At 33.8% G+C, this 22,078-nt stretch overlaps 1 protein-coding gene across 1 annotated transcript in view; it reads left to right on the forward strand.

The window, feature by feature from the left end:
* The first annotated feature begins 2,283 nt into the window (after positions 1 to 2,283).
* The window catches only part of SERPINI2 (serpin family I member 2), a 46,599-nt gene continuing 26,804 nt past the window's right edge, over positions 2,284 to 22,078 (forward strand). The window contains exons 1-5 of the mRNA XM_037525752.1: positions 2,284 to 2,294; positions 5,119 to 5,373; positions 10,140 to 10,370; positions 11,744 to 11,938; positions 12,021 to 12,213. Of these exons, the coding sequence (XP_037381649.1) occupies positions 5,127 to 5,373; positions 10,140 to 10,370; positions 11,744 to 11,938; positions 12,021 to 12,213 (866 nt within the window). The 5' untranslated portion in view covers positions 2,284 to 2,294; positions 5,119 to 5,126. The remainder of the gene's footprint in view (positions 2,295 to 5,118; positions 5,374 to 10,139; positions 10,371 to 11,743; positions 11,939 to 12,020; positions 12,214 to 22,078) is intronic.

A 22,078-nucleotide genomic window follows, 5' to 3' on the forward strand; every position in this document is an offset into this window, starting at 1 on the left:
TTGCTGGATCATATGGAAGCTCTATCTTTAGTAGGTTAAGAAATCTCCACACAGCTCTCCATAGTGGTTGGGCCAGTTTGCAGTCCCACCAACAGTGCAGGAGAGTTCCTTTTTCTCCACAACCTTGCCATAGGTTGCATCTTAACCCCTTGCACCACCAGGGAGGCCCTGAGAATGGAGCTTTTAAAGGTGTAAGCATTTCTTCTAATGTTACTGTTTCTAATAATTTGTTGCAAAAAACATTTGAAAGGAAAAAAATAAAAATATATTTAGTTATTTGCCTTACTAATCCTTTCATCTCACAGTATCTAGTTGTGGTAGGCGAATAGCATGGTCTCACTTATGAAGTGTTAATAGCATTGAAAGACGTTGTAAGCTGTTTCTGACACTGAATTATTTTAGATCCTCTTTTCCTACAGTGAAAAAAATAAAATTGGAGATGCCATAAGTTTCAGTATGATGCTTTTTGTAGCATGCAGATTTACAATAGATATAATTTATCCTGTTCCCTTTTCACAGCATTTTCTTCTTATCTCTCAAAATAAATGGAGCAAACTGACAAAGAAAAATGCCTGAAATTAACCCATGTTCCAAGTTAACTTTTAAGTCCTTTATTAATTAGAACACTCACCTGTATGCTTTTAAGGTTTGTAATTAAACATATCTTTACTGTAAAAATGTTAGGAAAAGTAATGAGATTGTACCTATAGCTGTGTTACTAATTTTATACATAATCCCAGATTTACTTTTTACAGTGGTAGTTGAGATGATGCACAAATTTATACCAAGACAGTTTGACTCTCACTAATGAATATTATTTTTTCCCTCCTGATGCCCTAGTTGCAAAACAGATATGTAGAAAGAACAGATTTTTGAAAATGTTAAAAAGATTTGCAGTAATATTTTGTGGACAATTGTAGTTTATTATTTTTTTGTCTATTTTAGCTTGTCTATTAATAGAACTTACTACAGGGAGGCAAAACTCATTCCCTTTGCTTTTTACTTCCCAAAAGAAAGGAAAATATACATTCTGTCCAAACTGCTGTAACATGAGGTCCTCACAGAACAACTTCATTAAGTGATCTTACTAAGACAGACTCTCTGTCTCTGTCATTGGAAGGAAAAGTAATGACCTATTCCTGGGAAAATCACATTGTGATCTGAGTAATATACAGACATAATTTGGTATTTTGCTAAGTGTACATGCGATGGATGTTTGCTGGCTTCACTACGTGGGTAGAAATCATTGACTGAATGATGGTCTCAGACATTCAGATTTTTTATTTATAAACAGAATGTAGAACAAGAATGATAGTCGTCCTTGTGTTACATAACTCTGCTTTAGGAAAATTCAAAAAGTCTTAATTTAAAGCTGGAACAGAGTTTGCTTAAGTTATAGCTAATGATATCAGAATATAGCTAAATATTAGTATATATTTAGAGATACCTAGATAGATAATTAAGAATTTTAGTAAATTAGGAGATTATGGCCTGTGAAATCATCTGACCCCTCAGGCCTGTTACTAAGTTCTAGCCCTGTTAGGACACAGAAAGTACTTAACAAGTCCTTGAAATAGTGTCTTTTTAAAAATATTTTATTTTATATAATTCTTACATCATTTTTTATTTTTTAAAAAGATTTATTTATTTATACAAGCACTGGGTACAGTCAGTAGTGTGGGAGGGTGAGAGCATTCATCAGAGCCAAGGCGGGGAACAGAACAGGCAGACTGATAAAATACTCAGCTGAGGGGAGCAGCAGGAAATTCCTCTAACTGTGGTATAATTTGAGGAATTGTTGAACACTCTATCAATGCAGCAGCAATTTGTCTCTGTGTTCTGAATTTGATTAGCTTTATTCTCTTTCTCATAGGCATTCTGAAATATTAATTATAAAGCATATTGGTAATCTGGAGTGGGACTCTTGTGAGAAACAAAAAGAACTAATTACTAGCAAATTTACAACCACTGGCAGAATCTTCAAAATTCTGCTTCTACTTACTATGAAAGTGAAATAATGGATAAAATGATACTTATGAACTTAATGATTTTTTAAAATTATATTATTGTTTCACTCTCAATTCTATTCATTTTGTCATTGATCATTAACTTGATCATATTCATCTTTTTATACAAATGTGCCAAACACCTGCTTTGGTTTAGAGGAATTAATCAAACAATGTGCAGTGCAAACAGATTTGGCCTTGACTGATCACTTGTTCCATGTACTAGCATTTCCCAGCGGACACATTTTAGTTGTAACATTACAGGGAAGAACCAGAAGCCAATTTTGGGTAAGTACCTTAAAATTGGGTATCTTTTGAATGATGTATTTATGCAATAACATTGACTGTGTAATAGAGCAGAGGAATGGTATTTCTACTCACTTGGGTACAGATATATTCATTTACCAAATTAGCACATTACTTTCATTCCCTTTAAAAGATATGACTATGAACTTGAAGGTCAAATTCTTATAGGACCTTTAGTCAGTTTATTTAGTTCACCAGTAGTTTGTGCTTTCTGATGAGATGTCATCCAAAATCCAGAAGAAATAAGTGTATATTTATAACTAGTGTTTTATGTATGCTTGTAGTTCATTGAGTGTCTAGAAATTTTCTGGGAGAAATGAATGTTCTATAATGTAAATTTTAATCCATAAAATTGCAACTGATATTGAAAGCTTAAATCCCAGATTCTATTAGAAGGGAAAAATATATATTCTTCATGATATTATTTATTATTCTAATATAAACCAAATACATAAATACGTTAATTGACTAATTGTCATTTGATGACCTAAAAATACTAATAACATTAGACTGTATATCTATAAACTGATATTTTGGTCTAAAACCTTCCAAGATACTAAATATGTTAGAAAATGATACACAGAACTTTATTTTCATATAAAACTGCTCTTGCTGCTGACTAAATTTTACTATCGTAGCACCACTGCCTCTCACAACCTTATGTACTAATTTCATTCTCAATAATCATTTGCTTAATAGTTTAACTACATATATTGGTAAAGAATTTGAAATACCTAGCTCATAACCCTACAGTTTAGTTTTGGAGAATATTTGACTATTAGTAATCCATATATATATATGGATTATAATATATATACACATACATATATATAATGTGTTTATTAGTGATTTGTCATGTATCTTAATGGTCTACAAAACACCCTGGAAATATGGCTGTCCATTCTTTAAGACTAACAAAATATATTCTGAAGGTTTTCATCTTAACACTCAAAATTAATTCTTAGTAAACTATTAAAGAAAGAATTGTTAATGGTTACTAAAATATATTATTTATAAGGTAAAATTAGTGTTATAAAATTTATGAGGTGTTCAGAGCCATATTCTTTTTATTTATTTGTGTATTTATTTACTTGTTTATATTTTCATTAGTGAAGTACCATTGTTTTACATCCTTGTTGATATTTGTGTAACATGGGATTTCTCCTTCAGGTGTGTTTACTGTAGCTCTCCCTCCACCAAAGCACTGATAGTCCTCCACCATACACCATTCTACTCTTCCCCTCCCATCCCATCAGAGTCAGTATTCTGCCAAGTATCTGTTAATATTGAAAACTCATTTTACTCAAGACTTTATCAGATTACTGAATTTCCTGCAATTTTAGTGGAGCGCACTTTGATGAGATATTGTTTGTGTTGTGAACTGGTTATAATTTTCAGTTGCAGTTTTCTTATATACTTTATTTGTCAAGCTATTCTTTGACTTTTTAATTGCTTTGTTCTTTTGTTATTACTGGACCATTTATATTGGAATGCCACTTAAAAATTATGTTTATTGAGATAAAATTTGTTTACAACAGTGTATGTATTTTAGGAATTATAGATTCATGCCTATCACCCTATTATGCCCACCAATTAAGCTCCGATAATCCTCCACCATGTTTAATTAGCCCCTTCCCTCTTTGCTAATATTGTTTCTTTCCATTTTTTCTGAGTTGTCTTTCCCTCCCTTTGGGAAGGTACAAGGTGCATTTTGAGGTATTTTGTCCTATAGAGGTGGGATTCCATACAGTGTGAGAATTACTTCTGCAAAAAGCCAGATTACTCAATTAATTTAGAATGTTAACTTCTTTATATCATAGATCATACTCAGTATATAAAATACTGAATATGCTCTATTTTGTTCCATTTTTCCCTTTGATCTCGGGGCATTTTAGAGTATCTGGGCAGAGTTTCCCTTGATATCAGAGTTACAAGTGTATCATTTAAAGTACGAGAAAAAATAGGAACAAGTATCATCTCAATGACAATATTCCAGTATTATAATTTCTCCTTTGATTTTATTTGACAATCTACAAATACATTTTATTTTACTTTTTTAAAAGATTTATTTATTTTTTAGGGCCTCCCCTGGTGGCGCAGTGGTTGAGCGCTGGGCAGCCTCTGCAGTGCCGGTTCGATCCCCGGCCACCGGCGAGGGTCCCATATGGCACAACAGACCTCTCCTGCCGTGCCCACTGCTCCCCTCAGCAGTGTATTTCGTCAGTCTACTGTTCTGTTCCCCGCTCTGGCTCTGGTGAATGCTCTCACCCTCCCGCGCTTCTGACTGTACCCAGTGCTTGTATAAATAAATAAATAAATCTTTAAAAAAAATACATATATTTTTTATACAAGGACTGGGATACAGGCCAGATGTGTGGGAGGGTGAGAGTATTCACCAGAGACAGAGTGGGGAACAGAACAGGCAGACTAAAGAAATACACTGATTAAGGGAGCAGCGGGCGAGATAGGAGAGGTCTGCTTCACCATGTGGGATTCTCGCAGGCCGGAATGGAACCCGTACTGCAGAGGCTGTGGACAGCTTCACAATGCGGCGCTCAACCGCCTGCGCCACTAGGGAGGCCCTACAAATACATTTTAAACTGGTTCTTGAAGAAATATAAAAAAATAGCATTAGCACATGCTGTTTCTCTTAACCAATGATATCTACAAAACTATAATTAGAATGTTCTGTACTTTGATCTCATAAGGTAGAAAGTTCTGATAGGTAGAAAGTTATCTGTTGAGATTAATATGCTAATTCTGATTATTCTGAAAACTAATACATTTTGAATTAAATGATGTACAGCGGTCAAGATGCATAAGATCTTCTTGTGGAATCTCCTGCTGACTTTTTTTGGAAGTCAAGCCTCAAGACCCTGGGCTCAAAGAAATAATGAATTTGCAGTGGATCTTTATCAAGCAATTCATTTATCCCATAATAACAACATTGTATTTTCCCCTCTTGGAACAACTGTACTTCTTGGAATGATACAACTGGGAGCAAAAGGAAAAGCACAAGAGCAGATAAGACAAACTTTAAAATTTGAGGACACTGCAACCGGTGAGAATTTCACATATAATTATTTAGGCTAGATAATATTTGGGCAATTTTAGTATTTATTTATTATTATTTTTAAAGATATATTTTTATTTATTTATGTGTTTAAGAACTGGGGTGTAGGCCAGAGTTACAGGGGTCTGAGGGGATTCACTAGTGACAGAGTGGGGAGCACAACAGGTAGATCCACTGAAATACACTGCTAAGGGGAGCAGAGGGCAATAGAGGAGAGGTCTGCTGCCCATGTGGGTTAGCTCCTTGGCTGGGGATGGGACGCCAGTGGCTGCTGACAGCTTCACTGTACTGAGATTTAACCCCTTGTGCCACCAGGGATGCCCCTGGGTAAATTTATTTTTTAAATATTAGAGGGAAGCTCAGGATCATAGATTTACAATAAATAAAAAAAATGGAAGGAAAGTTACTATAAAACAGAGAAAACAAATATAAATAATATTTATCTATACTGTTTCTTAATGAAAATGTTAACCAAAATAAGTTCTTAAAAAAATAATTCTATACAGATATAACATTGTATGACTTCGCATTTTCCTCTGGTCTTTTTGATTTAGCAGGTTATAATTAATAGAGCTCATGTTATGTGTATGTTTATATATACATGTCTGTGTGTTTGTGTGTGTGTGGGGGTGTATTCTTTCACTATAACTATATTATTTGGACCATTTTCTTATATCATGAAACTGCTTCAGAAGATAATTTTTAATTGTTGAAATTTATTATCTCTTATGGAAATTTTACTATGGACTTAGCCCTCCTTCAGTAGGGATAAATTTTCTGTTGAGATTAATATGCTAAACTCTGATTATTTTGAAAACTAATACATTTTGAATTAAATGATATACAGTGGTCAAAGTGCTTAAGAACTTCTTGTGGAGTCTCCTGCTGACATTTTCTGGAAGTCAAGCCATGAGACCCTGAGCTCAAAGAAATAATGAATTTGCAGTGGCTCTTTATCAAGCAATTAATTCATTTATTCATAATAATAACATTATATTTTCCCTTCTTGAAACAACTGTGCTTCTTGGAATGGTACAACTGGGAGCAAAAAGAAAAGCACAAGAGTAGATAAGACAGTACTGGTGAGAATCCTGTGAGAGTTCCAAGATTCTCAGAGTGAGCATCCTCACCTAGAATTCTGTGTGCTGCTCATTTAATTTTTTAAATTTTCAAAATGAATTTTCTAATTAAAATCTACCTTTTCACCAATATGAGACCAATAAAAATCATTAATTTATGTATTTTAAAGATATTTTAGCTAATAGTTTTTAAGGAAAAATTAAAAAGAGAAAGCATGTACATAAATCATCAGAAGTCTTCATGAGTTTTTTGTTTTGTAGTATCCAAAACTACAAAACAGAGAGAAACAGAGAAATGTTAATAACCTTGGATTGTGAACATAGTAATATGGTCCACATTATCAAATATATATATTTGCACACACACACACATATATATATAATGTATAGGTAATATCTGAGATACTGTGTAGAAGCTTTCATGCTGACGCCCCATGTGAAGGAGGCAATTGCCATTCTCCCTACCCATGCCGTGCTCTCAATTTCCATAAGGATTTTAATTTTCAACTTTCACATAACTGCTAGATAATGTGTCTTAAGCATCAGAGAAGTCATCCAGATTTTTGATTTGAGAACTTAGTCATATACCTGATTTCAATATGTTTGCCTTACCACAGAGTAAAGTCTCTGTTTTTCTGAAAAAAAAAAAAAAAAAAAAAAAAAATCTACTTACAGGGTTTATTTGCTTAATTTAAAATAAAGGCAATTTTATATAGAAAAGAAGTTGGTGATAGTGATGTTAATTTCAAGTTTTCCTTTGCAAATAATGTAAAATGAAACCACTAAATCATAATTTAGTCTTAAATATATTAAATTCAGCGAATCCTACTTCACAGAACCAGAAACACTTAAATTACTTGATACTGCTTTGAAAAATGATAAAACCTTTATGAAGACATATAAAGTTGATTGTATTACAAAGTAGTAAAATTAGAGCTTCCAAAATCTACATTCCTTTAACTAGATTCATCTTATAGAGAAACAGATAAATAGTAAACATAATAATAATCATAGTAGTAATATTGCCCACATTATTATATATATATATATACACTATATGTGCATATATAGTGTTTCAGTCACTGTTTTATGTCCTTGATCTATATTATCTCATTTAATATTTAATATTCACAATTATTCTTTGAGGCAGACATAACCCACTTAAAGACACTGAGGCAAAGAAATTTTAAGTAACTTTCCCAGAGCAAATTCAGTGAGGATTATAGATAAAATTAATCATGCAAAATTTTCTTTGAAGAATATATATGAAAAGTTAAACATTAATATTTTAAAACATAACAAAATCTAGCAAACTTGTTTTCTATGTGCTTTGTTAGGGGAAAGGGAGAGTGGCACAGAGGAAAGGTAATTGCAAAATGATAAAGGAAGGCTACCCAAAAAGGGAGAAAAATATGAAAAATAGTGTAGAAAATAGTGTAGAAAAAGAATACATTGAAGACGGGGCAAAAATGCAAAAGCACAAGAAGATGGTGGGAAAAGCTGTTTGGAGAGAAATAAAGTAAAGTGTTTTAAGAGGAGAATAAGGCCTGAGACAGATGAGAAAGTAGACCTAGCAAAGCCATTTGGAGCCAAGATGGAAAGAAAAATCAATAAAATGATCCTGTCTGTATTCAAATTTTTAATATTTTGTTAATCATGGATTTCTTTTCATTAATAATGATTTAAAAAATACATGGCAGTAGAATATTATATTGAAGCTGAGTTTGTTGGCATGTCCTTACATTTTATGCCCTGTGTGATTATCTCATTGATTCATCCTAGCCTTGACCCTGCCTTCAATCCTCCACTGATTATGCAAAGATGCCACCCAATGAATCAGTCTATATTTTACTTTCCCTGTCTCACATTAACACCTGGCATATTATACTGACATCCTACTACCAGTGGGGCTGTTATTCCTCATTCTTAATTCCATTGTCAAAACATCTGCTCAGAATTTATCTTCTCTAGTTCATTGAGCATTTGGTAATACTCCATTTTCTTTACCTGTAGTAATGTTGTTTACTAATCAAAGACTAAGTTGAAGGTAATTTTTCATTCCAAGAGGGTTACGGAAAGAGAACCAGGCTTGAATTACTTTCTCAGCTCTGCATGGAATAATCTTGTCATTTGGCACTTCTAAAGTTATCTGGATTTTAGATTCCTCACTATAAAAAGAAGAGTTTTGATTATATGGATTGTTTTTTTTTTTCATCTGCAAATAGCAGTAAATGATTGCATTTGAAATTTCTTCATAAACAAGGAAAATAGATTAACTTTTTTCCCTTCCTTATGTAAAGTATTCCCGGGCTGTAGAGAATTACTGAAATTCTTCAAATTCAATAATATGGATCTAAAAATCTGAAATCTTTATGTTTGTTGCCTATATCTCTGTGAATGGAGAATCATGAAGTTTGAAATATAATGCAATGTAATATCCAGTCTCCTGTATGGTTGTATATTGTACCTGCACAAGAGTGCCAGGATAAGGGGACAGGTGGGATCTAAATTCTCAGCTCCACAAGATGTGAGGCCATCAGACTGCAGACTCCACATGAAGACTGCTGCTTATTTCCACAAAGATGCCTTGTGGACTGTAAGCTATCTGATAAAATGTTCACACACGCACACACACACATACACAACTTATGTCCATAAATACCTAGTAATAAATTACTCTCAGCAATATTTTAAAATTCTCTTTGTTCAAGGAACTCTTCCAATGATGAGTTATTTTTTAAAATGTATTAATGGCATATAATCAACTTTTAAGTTATAAAAGCAGTTCTTTTAGTATTTAACTGAAGTTAGATATAATGAAGATATTGAAAAAAACTGAATTAATGATTGAGTTCCAGGATTAAACCTGAAGGGAATGACAAATGTCAGTATCCTTTGGTAATGAATAAAAATCCACTGTGCAAAAATCAAAGCTAAGTTCTTGCAGTTACACATCTTGACAATGCTGAGGTCAGAATGATCCAACAATAAATCAATAATAGACCAAGAGTGATTCTTAACTGACTCTGATAGATTCACTTAGCTAGTGTCTAGAACAGAAATAGTTAATATTTTCTTATTGTTCATGTATACTGCCAAAGAATTTAGATACACAAACCTGAATAAATAAGCAATTCTCATTCTTCCACATCTCCAGAAATGACTGTAGGGGATGCCTAGTAAATTTCTAAACTTAGACAGGTGCAGTTACTCATAAGAGAGCAATTCTTTATTAAGCTAAAATAAAAGTAACATTGAAAAGGATTGTTTATCATTGTCATACCTGCATCAACATTCATTAGCATTCTCCTTTCATAAATATCACATTATGTAAAAAATGGGATTATAAGGATACTTTGCCATTAACAGAAAATGAACAAATTTGACTATAAAGAGGTTTCCTACAGCCTCTTTAAATACATATCCTTTTTGGAAAAAAAAAATCAAATTTAAATATTCTTTTTTTCTATGTAAAAGCTGATTTCTCTACAAAGTATATATTCTATAGGAGAAAAATGCTTAAAACATTTATACTAACTTAGAAAGCATCTTTAGTTAGATGTAAAGGAGCAAAAGATGGTGAAATGAATTAGAGCGCTTAGCAGCAACACTGCTAAGAAAAGCTGTTGTTTTATGTTGTTCAATATGTCAGTATACATTATAATTATTTTTTAGGGGAAGAATTTTCTGTGCTGAAGTCATTTTTCTCTGCCATCTCTGAGAAAAAACAAGAATTTACATTTAATCTTGCCAATGCCCTCTACCTTCAAGAAGGATTCACTGTGAAAGAGCAGTATCTCCATGGCAACGAGGACTTTTTTCAGAGTGCCATAAAACTGGTGGATTTTCAGGATGCAAAGACTTGTGCAGAGAAAATAAGTACCTGGGTAGAAAGAAAAACAGATGGTAAAGTTAACCATTTTCATAAAATCATTATTTGCCATTGTATTCATGGTTTTTAATATCTTAAAACAAAGAGTAGCTGAGAATATTCTACTAAACTATGGCTCAGAAGGATCATAGCTGGTATTTTGTTTCCATGTTATTCAAATGAATATTAAATTGTAAAACAGAGAGAAACTGTAAGCTTCTTTGAAAATTATGCAGATTTTATTTTATTTTTCAGAGACACCTATTTATAGAATTGTTAATGGAAGATTTTTAATAATATTTTTTGTTCAAACATAGGTTTTTGAAGTATGGCAGTAGAAGTAATACCTTTGACCAGATAAAAATCAGATTTGTAATCCCAAATGCTTTCTTTCCCACATGTGCTATAAATAATTAACATGTATTACTTGGATATATTAATATTTAATAATAAATCTTGATAGTCTTATCATAAACATGATAATCTGAACTTTAACTTAAATACAGGCTAGCAAAAATGTCAAAGGGACTAGAATAGAATACAAGCTTAATTCTGTTCAGATATGAGTTTGAATCTTAACAAGTTCTAGCTATCCCCACTTTAAGTGAGGGTACTATGAAAACATTCCAGTATTATTGGAAGGTTTAATAGTAATGTGAAATGATAAACATATTTTAGGTCTTCATTTAACAGTCTGTTCATTCATTCTACTTCAAAAAATGTGACAGTATAAGATGCTACTGTATTCTTTATAGGAAACCTCATATAGAGATACATAAATTGAAAATATTAACTGGTGTCATGAACAGTTTTCACAGGAAAATACTATTATTGGTACAAAATATGAAGGTAAACTTAGACAGCTCTAAGATTCCCAATCATGTTTACAGTTTCGCACCTTCAAAATATTCATTGGAAATGCCTATAAGAGATTGGTTATTTGGAAGGGGAAAATCAAGGTGGCAAATCCATTCTTGTACACTCCCAAGGTCAGTGGTGGTAGATGAAAGATTAGCAACTTTGCATGTACCATTAGCTCATTGATTATGTTTGACCTGCTGCATAATCTTAAAATGCAGTTTGAAAAATATCAAGAAAAGTTTAGGGAGAGCTATATTTTTATTCTTTCTGTTGGAAAATGATTTACACAAATAATCTCATTGAAGAGAATCCATTACTAGATCTGTTCAAATTTACCTGACATCCCATAGTTCCTGTTTTTCATGAAATTCCCTTTGTACTGGTGTCTTGGAGGAATATTTAATAGCATTTCCTTTTACTTTCAAAATTGCCAAGTTTAACTGATAATGTACTCTGGACACAATCTGATTTTGCTTTAATTCTACATAAAACAATTCCTCTGAATCACTACTGCATACTTCTTCCTGTCTCCCCTCACCCTTCACAGGAAAAATTAAAAGCATGTTTTCAGGAGAAGAATTTGGCCCTCTGACTCGACTTGTTCTAGTAAATGCTATATATTTTAAGGGAGAATGGAAACAGAAATTCAGAAAAGAAGACACACAACTGATGAATTTCACTAAGAAAAATGGTGAAACTATCAAAATTCCAATGATGAAGGCTCTTCTACAAACAAAATATGGTAGTATGAGAACAAATTGTTCAAAGCGCTGACGTTTACAACTGCAAAAAGTATATTTAATGTTTCATATTCTCTGTTCCAGGTTATTTTTCTGAGTCTTCTATGTATTACCAGGTTTTGGAATTACCTTATAAAGGTGACAAGTTTAGTTTAATCATTGTACTTCCTTCAGAAGACATGAACATAGAAGAAATGGAAAAACTAGTCACTGCAGACCAAATCCAGAAATGGCTCTCTGAGATGAAAGAAGAGGAAGTAGAAATAAGTCTTCCTAGGTTTGTAATGTCATTTTATTATTCTGGTTTTTATGTTTTCATTTATGGAGGAACTCGGATAGCTGACTGAAAGATAACAAATGTTTGAGAAGCCTATTGACAAAAATGAACAAAAAAAAGTTGGAACGTCACTCCACTTTATGGATACAAAGGCAGGTGGCAGGTGAGAACAGAACAGAATTTAAGGGCTTAGAATTCTCTGAAAGGGTTAAGAAATGTCAGTCTCAAGACTATAATGCTGAGTTAAAAGAAAGTATCTTTTTATTAGATGAAGTTATCTTTCTTTACCTTTTTTCTTTGTTGCAATTTAAAATACTCAACCTCGTTTATGTTTAAGGAAAATAAACCCCTCAAACTCATATTGTATATATGAATATGTATGTATGTATGTGTGTATGATAATTGAAAGATATGTCAAATCACCTTTGACAGATGATGCTGTAACAAACTGAACTATAAATAAAATCCAAAATCCTGTGGTCAATTTTAGGTAGTTAATACAAAACAGATTTCATAAAGGCATATCTCAGGAAGCAATAGTTATTAACACTATTACCTTAATATCAGGTTTCTAGGAGACGGGAGAACCTTAGAGTAAAATGAACCAACATAAATCAATTCACCCTTCCTGAACTTTTACAGAGACAGATGTCCAGTAGATTAGATTCAATAGTCTCATTTGTAATTTCTCTTCCCTTCAGAAACTACATGTCTGTGCCCCTCTTCCTGGTCCCTTTATCTTTTGATCATCTTAGCTCCTGCTTCTTTTTTCACTTAACCTAGATCTAGTCATTTTAACCACACTCTCACCAAGCATTTTAAATGTTTCTGTCATCTTGTCTTTGCTCATTTTGAATTCTCTCCCTGATCATCCTCAATCCTGAGTCTACAAAAAACCCATTTCTACTCCTCAGCCTTCGATTTTGTTGCAACAAAACCCCAGAAATAGTCACTTCTGGCTTCATGGAAGTTGGAGTTTGAGACTAGGATATTCAGAGAATTCTATTTCCGACACCAGACCAAAACTTTACCTGTAATCTCCATACATGATTTTATATGAATTCCTCTTACTCTCAGTTTATGTCCCAACCTCTTCTTGTGCCTTAAAGAAAACATCCTCAAGCTAAATCATTTACTCTCTATGTTTCACTTCAAAAATTATGTAAATCTTTGTCATTCCTGTCTTCTACCCTCCTTGATGTTACAGAGAAAGCAGTATACAATGTTTTTCTCAAAGTAACTCTGTACTCTTGATCCAAATATTATTAATCATCCTCTTTTCTTGAAAAATCTTCCTTTAACTCCTGTGGTACTATTCACTTCCATATATTTTTCTTTCCTTCTGTAAAATTTTCTTGCTCTGTGACTTACAATTTTTTCTTTCTATTCTCAAATAATTTTTTTTTTTTATAGAGGCATGTTTTTATTTATTTATTTATTTATTATATTTGTTTGTTTGTTTTGTTTATACATGCACTGGGTACAGTCAGAAGCGTGGGAGGGTGAGAGAATTCACCAGAGCCAGAGCGGGGAGCAGAGCAGGCAGAAGGACCGAAGCACACTGCTGAGGGAAGCAGCGGGTGGCAGGAGAGGTCTGCGCGCCATGTGGGATCCTCCTCCGGTGGCCGAGGAGCAGCCGGGGATCGAACCGGCGCCGCAGAGGCCGCTGGCAGCTTCGCAACCCAGCGTTCAACCGCTGCGCCACCGGGGAGGCCCTATTCTCAAATAATGTTTATCAGTGTTTCATCTTCAATTTTCTTCCTACTTTTTTAATTTCTCACTTATTAGTCACATTTCTATAATCTGAATCTCTTCTCCAATTTCTTCTGATTTCTTACAATGTACATTTATCTCGCTGAATAATACTTAGTCTTTCAGAGATTTTGTTTTTAGTTCCAACTATTTGCCAAATATTGGTAAATTAGTGATAATATAATGGGGCATGTGACTGATAGTTTACCTATTAATAATAGAATTGTTATATTTTAGAATTAAAATATTTTCAAATCACTCTCACACTCTCTATTTCTTTCCCTTTCTCTCCTCATCTCTCTCTCTTTGCTTTGGTAAGATCACTGTCTTGGAACCAAAACCCCCTGATTTTGAAGACTATGTTACCATGAACTAGCAATGGGGCTCTTAGGAGAGTCACTTTGACTATATTGTGTTGTGGTATTCTTATTATAAATAGAGATGATTGTACCTGTATCCATTGTGGCCCCAGATTCAGCAACCCACATAATAGTTGCCTAGAAAATAATGCATGAGTCCCAAACTCAGTTGAGAACAGCAAATACAGTGTGGCAGCAACCTTTATTCAAAATTTTAGAAATTCCACAGGGATGTTTCATATTCCACAAATCTGTCCAGACTCTGCAGTCTAGATAGATTTTCCAAATTGTTGGTCACATTATAAGCTTTTCCAAATTGTTGGTCACATTATAAGCTTTTCCAAACTGTGTTCATCCTTCTCATACTATTTTTCCCATAGTGAGGAAACAGACTTCTTTATGAATTCATACAAACTCAACTGTTTATAGGTTGAAATGTGCCATGGCCCCCCAACAAATTAATATGTTGAATTCTTGATCCCTCATATCTTAGAATGTGATCTTATTTGGAGATAAGGTCTTTACAGAGGTAATCAAGTAAAATTCCAGTGTGGACTAGAGTCCTTATTTAAAGAAGAGACTTGATACAGACATATGCATAGAGGGAAGACTATGTGAAGAGATATGGGTGATGATGACTATGTATATGCCAAGAAGAGATCGTGGAACAGATCTTTCCCTCATAACTCTCAGAAGGAACCAGTGTTCCCCACACCTTGATTTTGGACTTCCATCTTCTATAACTGTGAGAAAATACATTTCTGTCATTTAAGCCACTACTTTATGCTAATTTGTTAAGCAGATCTTGGCAAACCAATACAAGTAAAAACAGTCTTTTACAAACTTTTACTGAAAGCTTGGTGTTAGTAAAAGGGACTTAGTAGATGAAAAGCAATTTTAAACTAGGTGCCAAGGATGAGAGTTCCTGGAGTTCTGGCTGTTTCTTGTATGAAGTCGTCTGACTCTTGCTGTCCATAGCCTGTTATTGTCAGGATGCCAGCACCCATGGTCACCCAAAAAAGTTGTGTTAACCATTTCCTTCCTATCAGCATCCAGCATCTTCCAACTTTTTCCAGGCTAGAAAGAATGTAGCTCATATTTTTTTCTTATCCCCTCAAAGGCTAGATTCCCAATCATGGTAAGAATCTATAGAAGTAGATTTCAGCACTCACTGAAGATGACATTTTCATATCATATAGAATAGATACATTATACCTCATCTCAAAAGGCTCCATCTCCTTATAATGTAAAAAATGCATAATGTAAAAAAAAAACCCTTTGTCCTGCTTTTTCCAAAGATTTCCCTTAAAAGGTGAACTTGAAATATTAGTTGGCAGTTGCATTTCCCTTTTCCAACCAAATTCCAGCTATCAAAACCTTTTAAAAATTTGGTGGCAATCTCAACTACCATACCTTATTATGTATTTGTATTTATAGCAAAAATTTGGCAAATAGAAGATGCTAAATAAGTGTTGGCTATTATTCTCTATTTTTTTATTTTTTTAAAGATTTATTTATTTATTTATTTATTTATTTATTTATTTATTTATTTATTTATTTATACAAGCACTGGGTACAGTCAGAAGCGTGGGAGGGTGAGAGCATTCACCAGAGCCAGAGTGGGGAGCAGAACAGGCAGACTGACGAAATACACTACTGAGGGGAGGAGCGGGCGGCAGGAGAGGTCTGTCGCACCTTGTGGGACCCTCACCCGGCGGCTGGGATCTAACTGGTGCTGCAGAGGCTGCGGGCAGCTTCGCAGCCCAGCGCTCAACCGCTGCGCCACCAGGGAGGCCCTATTCTCTCTTTATTAAGACTACCCCTGTATAGCTAGTACAGACTAAAGAGTCTTCTTTGTTGTTTTTTTTAATTTAAATATTTTAAAGATTTATTTATTTATGCATACAAGATTGGGGTACTGGCCAGAGGTGTGGAGGGTGAGAGGATTCACCAGAGACATAGTGGGGAACAGAACAGGCAGACTGACTGAATACTCTGCTGAGGGGAGCAGGCAAGACAGGAGAGGTCTGCTGTGCTATGTGGGTCAGCTCCCTGGCCAGGGATCGAACTTGTGCTGCAGTGGATACAGATAGATTCATAGGTTGCGTTTTAACACCTTGTGCCACCAGGGAGGCCCTAGAAAGTCTTCTTTGACTTCTCAGCCTTCCTCAGACTGTCATGGAAGGTCCTACTCCATAATGTCCAGCCAGTCAATTCTTATTTTTTCTTCAAGTTCTGGTCATGGTGAACTCTTATGTGTAGATTTCTGTAACATGCTCTCTTAGGTTTAATCATTCCTTCTCTTTATTTCTGGAGTGCTTTATAATTTACATGATAGCACATATTACATGCACTTTCACTTCTTGTTCACCTTCTTTTCTATACTATTATGATGTGAGCTTTGAGGCAGCGTTTTTGTCATCTTCATATTTATTTTTAAAACTTTTTGTATATTTCACAGTACACAATATATAACAATTAATGCACTTGAGTAAAATTACATAAATATTTTCAAGCAGAGATATTCCATGTTTCTTCTTTTTATCTAACTATAAATATTTTAAAAATCAGAATTCAACTTTTAGTCACTTTTTTATTCATCCCCTGTGAGAATCCTAATGAAACCAACTCTCCTCCCCATATGCACAATATAATGAAAGATAGGACATTAGCTATTCTCCTCAAAACTTCTTTCCAGAGAAACAAAAATGAGACTTTTAAAAATTCACAGTGCTGAAAATTTTCGTATCAATAATTCAGTCACATTAATAGAGCATTACATTTAAAATGTATTCTCTTTTCACTTAAAAGATGAGTTTTCTGATTTCTGAAATGAATGATTTGCTTATATATTTGGTTCATGAGCAATTTTAGTCCATCAGGGTATATTTATTGAATTAAGATTCCCCAGCACTAAGATTTGAAGATATGAAATACATTTTTACAAAAATGACAATTATATCACAGCAGAAAAATATCCAGAAAAAAGGATTTAAAATCAGTGTTCAATAAAGAAATGAAAAGTTATTCTATGCTCATGGGTGAAAAGAAATAACTTTGTTAAGATACCCAAAGCAATAAACAGATTCAATGCAATTCCTACCAAATGTTTCAAATGCATTTTTCAAAGATACAGAACATTACTGAAATTCATATGGAACTACAAAAGACCTCAAATAGCCAAAGTGATATTGAAAAAAAAAAGGAAGAATGGTGATATCATACTCCAAGATTTTAAACTATCCTAGAAAGTTATAATAATTAAAACAATATGAAACAATAACAGATACCGACCAATGGAACAAAGTGAGAGCCCAAAAGTGTTCCCACACTTATTTGCAAGTTAAACTATGACAAAAGAGCCAAGAGTTTACATTGGAAAAAGGAAAGTTTCTTCAACAGATGGTCTTGGGAAAGCTAGGCAGACATTTGCAAAAATATGAAAGTAAACCATTTTCTTAACACAAAAATTAAATCAAAATGATAAAAGAGTTGGATGTAAGACCAAAAAACACAAAATACATAGAAGAAAGCATAGACAAAACACTCCATGATATTGGATTCAGTGATGTCTTTATGGATTTTCTCCAACAGCAAGAAAAACAAAGAGAATATAAACAATTGAGACTACATCTAAGTCAAAAGCACAGTGAATTAAATTATCACTAAAAAAAAAAGACATCCTACTGAGTGGATGAAAATATTTGCACACCATACATCTGACAAGGAGCTGATATACCACTCAACAAAAATAAAACAATCCAATCCAAAAATTGGCAGGAGAATTAAATAGGCACTTCTCCAAAGAAACCTGCAGATGACTAACAGACATATTAAAAAAATTTTCATCGTTACTTTTTATTAAGGAAATGCAAATCAAAATCACAATGAGATACTGCCTCACACCTTTTAGAATGGCCTATGTCAAAAAGACCATAAACAACAAGTATTGGTGAGGAAAAGTAACCCTTATATACTTTTGGCAGGTATGTAGAATATAGCCCTATGGAAAAATAATATAGAAATTTGTCAAATATTTAAATGGAGCTAGTATGTGATCTAGTAATTCCGCTCCCAGGGTTCTATTCAAAGGATTCAAAAACACTAATAATAAGGAATATATGCACTCCTATGTTCATTGTGCCATTATGTATAATAGCCAATCTATAGAAACAGCTGAAATGACCAAAGACAGAAGAATGGATTAGAAAGAGGTCACATACATACACAACAGAATACTACTTGATGGCACTCTCGTCATTTCCGCTAACATCGGTGGAACTGAATGGGATTATGCTCAGCAAAATGTCAGAAAGAGAAAGATAAATACTGGATAGTGTCACATATGTGTGACATATAAAGAAACCAAACAAACTGTCAGATTAAACCAAACCAGTAAAAAGCCCTAGAAATAACATTGCAGATTTGATGCTAACAGACAAGGAGGAGTAGGGAGAACAGAGAGGGGAGGTACAAAGGACTATATGGTAGGGGACCATGAGTGCCTGGGTGTTGGGTGTGGCATGGTAACATATACTTGAAGAGGTGATCCTATACCTCTAAATCATATACAGTGTTGTTAAACCCATGTTATCTCAATAAAAATAAATAATTAAATATAAACAAATGAGGTATATCCATTCCAAAGGATATTATTCAAAAATACAAATAAAATCAGTGAATCCTAAAAACATTATGCCAATGAAAAGAAATTCAACACAAAAGCCTATGTAAAAAATAAAATTGTATTTTGCATTCAGTATACAGTAGAAGGAAAACTATGTAGACTCAATAAATACTTTTGGTTGAATGAACAATTTTATATTTTATTAGTCAATGCTGTGGTTAGTTTGTATCTGAAGAAATGCAGAGTAGTTTTCAATTTGACAACTGAAGACTGTAAAATTGGAAAAGTTTAATCACTGTATTAGCTTCTTAGAACTGTCATAGCAGATTAACACAGATTATTGATACATGGCTTCAAACAGTAAGAAATTCATTCTTCCACAGTTCTGGAAGCTCGAAGTAAAAAATCAAGGTGTCTTCACCTTACTGCAAGTTCTCTCTTTGCTTCTTCATAGCTTCTGTTGTTGAGTGGTAGTCATTACACTTCTAGATGCATCACTCCAATTTTTGACTCTGTTATCATAGAGCCATGTCTCTTCACATGGCATTCTCCTTTCTTATAAGGATACAGTCATATTGGATAAAAGGGCTGCTAGACTCCAGTGTGACCTCAACATCACTGATTACACTGAAATGTCCTCACTTCCAGATAAGGTCACATTTATAAGGTGCCAGGGGTTAGGACTGCAACACATGAATTTGGCAAACAGTTCAACCTGTACCACCAAATATACAAAATTCTATCTGACCATAAAACAAAATAGAAGCTTCTCTCATATCACTGTTTAATAAATGACAAAGTAAGAAAAATTAATCATAAAAGTGGTTGTTTACAAATAGCATACAGCTTGCTTATACTCACATGAAACATGGAACATGCGAATAACATTGACATTATATTTGTTGTTTATGAAATGTTTCTCCTTTCTTTTTAGATTTTTTATTGTATTATTTTTCTTTAGCTAACAATGGCTTATAGCCTTGTATATAATTGGGGGGCATAGGTTCATATCTTTTCAGATACATATTATTATACCACATGCACCACTAAAGTATCCACAATCTGCCACCATATTCCTTAGGATCCCTTTCACCTCTTGTCTCCCCTTACCACACGCTATCCCTGTTTTAGTTTCAGTTACACAGTGAGATGCTTAGGGTTTTTTTGTTTGTTTGTTTAGTTTTGGTGTTCATTTGTTTTGTTTATCTATATTCTATATATGAGTGAAATCATCCAGTATTTTTCTACTTCTGATCTATTTTACTTACCTTAACCCCTTCCAGTTTCATCCATGCTGTTGTAAATGCAAAATTTCATCTCTTAAAATAGGTGAGTAGTGTTCCGTGTGTGTGTGTGTGTGTGTGTGTGACAAATTCTCAACCCACTCATCTGTTCTTGGATATATAGGTTGTTTCCACAACTTGACTATTATAAGCAGTGTTGTGAGGAACACAGGAGGCATATCTTCATTTGTAAGAGTGTTTTCACATCTTTTGTAGATAGCTAGGAGTAGGATTATTGGATCATATGGTAAATCTATTTTATTTTAATTGGGAGAAAACACCATAGTGATGTTTTCTGAACCAATCTACATCTGTATCTTGTGATTTTGATTTGCATTTCCCTGGTAACAAGTGACGATAAACATAGATATTTTAGAGAAGTATTTAGCTCTTCTGCTCATAATTTAATTAATTCAATTGTAATTATGTATTTATCTATAGTCATAAGCAGTTGACTCACTCAACATAACTCACGTCAAAAAGAAACTATTCCATGTCACTCCATTCTGAGTCTTAGTGTTGTACCCCAGGGTGGCAGGAATGCTGCCTGGGTCCCGTTGACAGTTTGACAAATGTTTCATTGAGGGAAGTCTACGAGATTGTCCAGGTAGATCACCATCAGCATGTCATTGATGGTGATCCTGAGCATAGTTTCCTAGTTATTGGAAACTATATTGCTTACTTGGTTAACAAGACTGATAAACAGCAGACACCTTTCCAGACAGTGCATCCTACGCATATTGTAACATTGTGCTTAGGTGGTCCTGGAAGGGAGCCTATCCTAGCATCCTTGCTGTAACTCACTTGAGAGTCTGTTCACCATGTTGGACTAAAACAGGTTTTCACAATCAGGTTGACTCAAATGTGTTTAGTGTCATAACTCCCAATATCATGGTCAGAGGTGTGACCATCACCCCCATGGTGCTACTAACGACACACATTAAAGTACTGGGATTGACCTTTATGCTCCTGTGGCTGTACTGGAGGCTCCTGACCCTGGTGGGGTGACTAGTTTGATATATGACTAGTTTGATGCATGACATTTGATGTATGACTAGTTAAGAATCAAAGCCAAAAGGACAGAATATAGTCTAGTGTGCTTTCAAATGTTTATTATCTGTAACATTCTAGATATCTAATTTTGGACTTGATCTTGCAGTAAGATAGCAGTGAAAATGATCATATTATGTTGTCTAAGTGTAATGAAAGATTTTATAAGCATCTTAGCAGTCAAACATTCTCAGGTTGAAGAGTTTAACACTATCTATCAGAATCTTCTCTATGTAAGAAATGTTCTGTGAATATGTTTTCATGATTATGTATATGAGCAAAAGTGATCACTTAATTCATGTAAATCAGAAAATAAATGACTAATTTTTATCTATATAGAACTTTAACTTTGTGAAGCATTTAGCATTTGGATTTTAATGCTAAATGCTGTTCTATAATCTGACTTGGTTATAACTCGTGTTTCACAGATAAGGAAGTTACTACAGAAGTAAATTGATTAACATTTAACTAAGAGTTGGGAAACAGGATTAGCTTTCATTTTTATTGCTTCATAGTCCTATGGTCATATGAGACCTATTAGAAATTTAATTTTTGTTCAAAAGCACATATTACTTAGGACCCCACCATGCTCTCTATGTGTCAAATATATGTGCTAAAGTAAGTGTCAATTCAATGAGCGGTGCAAGGTTTGCACAAGAAATTCACGATCAGTATATAGCAGATTATGGTAAATCATAAAAGAACAGAACAACAAGTAAGCACTAGAATGTTCATGGAAAAAATATAAGGGGAAAAGAGTACCAGAAACTGAAAATTGTAAACAAAAACTTCCT

This window comes from Talpa occidentalis, unplaced genomic scaffold (genome assembly GCF_014898055.3).
Source record: "Talpa occidentalis isolate TD23 unplaced genomic scaffold, MPIMG_talOcc4v2.1 talOcc4.4, whole genome shotgun sequence".
Lineage (NCBI taxonomy): Eukaryota > Metazoa > Chordata > Mammalia > Eulipotyphla > Talpidae > Talpa > Talpa occidentalis.